The following is a 4,193-nucleotide window of genomic DNA, read 5'->3' on the forward strand; positions in this document are numbered from 1 at the left end:
ATATATATATATACACTGTAATACATATACAAGTAGCGACACAAGGCACAAAATACTACTAACAAAGAGGGAAGGAGCACATGGGAAGCATCTTCCTTTTCATTTGCTGTACACACACAAATGTGTTGTATGTGTATTTTGACAGAATTTGACAGAGAGAGTTTTCTTAAAAAGAAGAGGGTTTTCAGAGAATTTGAGTGGGACCCCCCCTCTTTCTTTCTCGCTCACAGACTGTCTGTCTTTTTAAGACAGTAGACAGCGCCCCTTTAAGCTAGCGCCCCGCCCCTGCTTCTTCATTTGAACACACGGAGAACACAGACACAGAAGAGTCTCACCATTCAAGTTTCTCTTCCAATCTTGGTATGCCTCCTTACTCAAGCTTCAACATTTGTCTGAAAACATTCCCTGGTTTTGATTTCGATTTATGGGTCTCTTTTTTGTTTGTTAATAGTCTATCCTGTTTACTATTTTATTTCTTCATTTTATCTTCAATAGATTGATCGATTAATTACAAAGGCTCAGAATAAAGGTCGTTCCTCAATCTTTGTGTTAGATTATGCTGCTCAAAGATGGTTTAAGCTCAAATTTTTCCTCATCTGTGATGCTTTGTCATCATTGGAAATGACCAAAACCCACGTTCTCACATTTGAATTAGATTATGATTGATAAATGAACACCTTGAATTCTCATCTTGTGTCAAATTATGTCTTCCAAAGATCCAATCTTTGATTTATCCTCGGGTATCCTCATGATAACAGTCAGTAGAATTTTATTTGGTTCTGATGTTTGAGCTTTTCTGATCTTCAATGTATCCTTGGCTAAGTTCCTGCATTTGTTGAACTGTAGAAACTTTTGGTCTCTGATTTTTGTGTTAGATTATGCACTTTAAATATTTGAGTTTCTATATTTGTGATGGATCATCAGCTATGTTCATGATTTATAGTAGAAAATTTGTATTATTATCAGATTATGCATGTTTTTCTCATCTGTGATGCTTGATGAGCAGAAACTTTTCCTCTTTTAGCACATAGCCGTCAAAGATTTGAGCTTTTCTTTATGTCTTTTTCTCACTCTAATGATCTTACTCTAATGACCTTTGCAATGATCTTACTCTAATGGCCACATATTACTCATTCTATGAGTGTCCTGTGATGCATCGTTTCATTTCTTTAGAATCTTATGATTGCAATGATCCATCTCAAGGCAACTCTCTAGATGCACCAGTTCTCATTCTGATGTAAAAAATGCACTGTTGCTGATGAAATCAGCTCATTGCTTTAACTTAACGTATCTATAGCTTGAATGTTTTCTCACCATCTAAATTATCAGCAATAAGTTCTTATGTGTGCTTATGCGTCCCTTCGCAGAAAACTTTAAGGAAACAATGGCAGATGCTGATGAATCTCAACCTCTTGTCTGTGACAATGGAACTGGTATGGTAAAGGTAAGAAGTTTCAAAACTTCCACTTCATGCATTCTCTATTTTAAGCAGTTTATAGAAGGGAAGGGAAGGCCGCTCGTTAGTCAAATATTTTTTCTTGCTCATGGAAGAGTGTTTCAAAACTTTCTCTTCGTGCATTTTATTAAAGGGAAGGGAAGGGAAGGGAAGGGAGTCAAATAGTTTGTCTTGCCCGTGGATTTTCTGTTTAGCACATTTTATTGTTGGAGAAAAGAAGGGTGGGGAATGAGAGAAACCTTCGTGCTCATTAATGGCATATTTTTCCTCTTAATGGGACTCCAATTGCTGTTTGTGGGATGTCAATTGTTTTCAAGGCAAGGATCAAACCACTGGAATTCTCTATGCTTATTTGTTGGATTAATAGGCTGGATTTGCTGGGGACGATGCACCACGAGCAGTATTTCCAAGTATCATTGGTCGCCCGAGGCATACCGGTGTAATGGTTGGCATGGGGCAAAAAGATGCTTACGTTGGTGATGAAGCCCAATCGAAACGTGGTATCTTGACCCTCAAGTATCCCATTGAACATGGAATTGTGAGCAATTGGGATGATATGGAAAAGATTTGGCATCATACATTTTATAATGAGTTGCGTATCGCTCCTGAAGAGCACCCAGTTCTCCTCACAGAAGCTCCTCTTAACCCTAAGGCGAATCGGGAGAAGATGACCCAAATCATGTTCGATACGTTTAATGTGCCTGCTATGTATGTAGCCATACAAGCTGTGCTTTCTTTGTATGCGAGTGGAAGAACCACTGGTATGTGTTTGCATAGCTCTTTGTATCTTGGTTGCTGTATACTGAAATGTTTTCTAATGTTTTGAACCGTTGTGGTCCTCTTATCCATATTAGGAATTGTGTTGGATTCTGGTGATGGTGTTTCGCATACAGTTCCTATCTATGAGGGCTATGCGTTGCCACATGCTATTCTTCGTCTTGATCTGGCCGGGCGAGATTTAACTGATGGTCTCATGAAAATTCTCACCGAACGAGGTTATTCATTCACAACATCCGCAGAGAGAGAAATTGTCCGAGATATGAAGGAAAAGCTTGCATATGTTGCCTTGGATTACGAGCAAGAGCTTGAGATAGCGAGAAGCACCTCTTCAGTTGAAAAGACCTATGAGCTACCCGATGGACAGATCCTGACCGTCGGTGCTGAACGCTTCAGATGTCCTGAGGTTCTATTTCAACCATCTCTTGTGGGTATGGAAGCTGCAGGTATCCATGAAACTACATATAATTCCATCATGAAGTGTGATGTGGATATCCGAAAGGACTTGTATGGAAATGTTGTACTTAGTGGCGGTTCAACTATGTTCCCTGGCATCGGAGAGCGTATGAGCAAAGAGATCACGGCTCTTGCTCCTAATAGTATGAAGATAAAAGTGGTGGCTCCACCGGAGAGGAAATACAGTGTTTGGATTGGAGGGTCCATTTTAGCATCTTTGAGCACATTCCAGCAGGTTGGTTTGCATCATATGCCTTTCTTCAAGTTTTCTTTCACAAAATCTGCTTTTAAACTTCTCCATCAAAACTTCTTTCGGAAAACCTGCTTTTTAAATGACTTAATCTTTTCATCAATATTCAATGTTCTGTCTTCCATCCAGTTATGGTTTGTGAACTTTTAAACGACCTATATATAAACCATTCTTTTTGCGGACTCTTTAAAGTATTTTTACCTTTTATTATTCTATTTTTCAGAATGTTTCGAATCACTTAACTCCCATCAAATTTTCTTTTGAAAACCTTTTCTCCTGTCCGAGTCATTTGTCTTAATACCAGCTGTAGGTCAATCCCCATAATTATAGCTTAATGAACACAGTCGTTTAATTTTTCATTTTGATTATTGGTTTTTGCAGATGTGGATTTCGAAATCGGAATATGATGAGTCAGGTCCATCCATTGTGCACCGGAAGTGTTTCTAGAGGCTTTTGTGGATTTTCTTCAGTGAATGTACATCACATCATTTGATTGGGGGTTGATTTTTGTATTATTTCAGGAAAAAGCTTCTATTTGTATTGAGGCCATATTGGATTCATGTTATTATTTATTGATTATGGAAGGTTTTTTATTGTTTCTGCAAACAGGTTAATAGCAGTCGTTGCACAAAAAGAGTGAATCCAAGTGCGAAGTAGACTTGAGAGATGTCCATGTGAAAATAAAAAGTTCTTAATAGCAGTATCATGTAACAATACAATAAGTTAAGGCACAAAAGAGTGAATCCAAGTGTTAAGGAATTTCCAACCCGTGCAACTAAATGCAATTTACAAAAATAAAAATTTCCAATTGATGAACATTCAGCTGTTTTCTAGGTTTTCCATCAGTGCAGATCATTTTAAACCTTAAGGGGTATTGTCATTAGCAATACATAAATAATAATGATAAAAATATAGCGAGGACTACATGCAGTAAAATAATCACCTTGCTATCTCATTAGCATTTCTACCATGTTATACCTCAAATTTGGTCTATTGAGTCTCCCTTTATGGTAATTTCTTTGCTACATTTTTTTGTATTATAATTTGGGTTATATTTATTTGATTTTGTTTACTCAGAGATGTACAATAAATGCAATGTACATGGACAAGTAAAGCAACTAATAGCTTGCTCAACAATGTCAGTAAGCACTTTCTCTTGATTTATCAGTGATAAGGAGCCTAACACTGACCAAACTTATATAGGTGATGGTTCAAAATAACCAAGCATACTTTTTTAATTTACAATGCATGTAA

At 37.3% G+C, this 4,193-nt stretch overlaps 1 protein-coding gene across 1 annotated transcript; it reads left to right on the top strand.

Annotated features, from left to right (window-relative positions):
* The first annotated feature begins 202 nt into the window (after positions 1 to 202).
* LOC147862418 (actin-7-like) lies at positions 203 to 3,545 on the top strand. The gene is made up of 5 exons (XM_087321070.1): positions 203 to 360; positions 1,368 to 1,444; positions 1,824 to 2,217; positions 2,311 to 2,924; positions 3,321 to 3,545. Exons 2-5 carry the CDS (start codon positions 1,385 to 1,387, stop codon positions 3,384 to 3,386), a joined length of 1,134 nt encoding a protein of 377 aa, XP_087177196.1. The 5' UTR covers positions 203 to 360; positions 1,368 to 1,384; the 3' UTR covers positions 3,387 to 3,545.
* The last annotated feature ends 648 nt before the right edge of the window (positions 3,546 to 4,193 follow it).

Source organism: Azolla caroliniana, unplaced genomic scaffold (genome assembly GCF_043228905.1).
Source record: "Azolla caroliniana isolate FFs.n. ecotype wild unplaced genomic scaffold, voAzoCaro1.0.p SCAF_6, whole genome shotgun sequence".
Classification (NCBI taxonomy): Eukaryota; Viridiplantae; Streptophyta; class Polypodiopsida; order Salviniales; family Salviniaceae; genus Azolla; species Azolla caroliniana.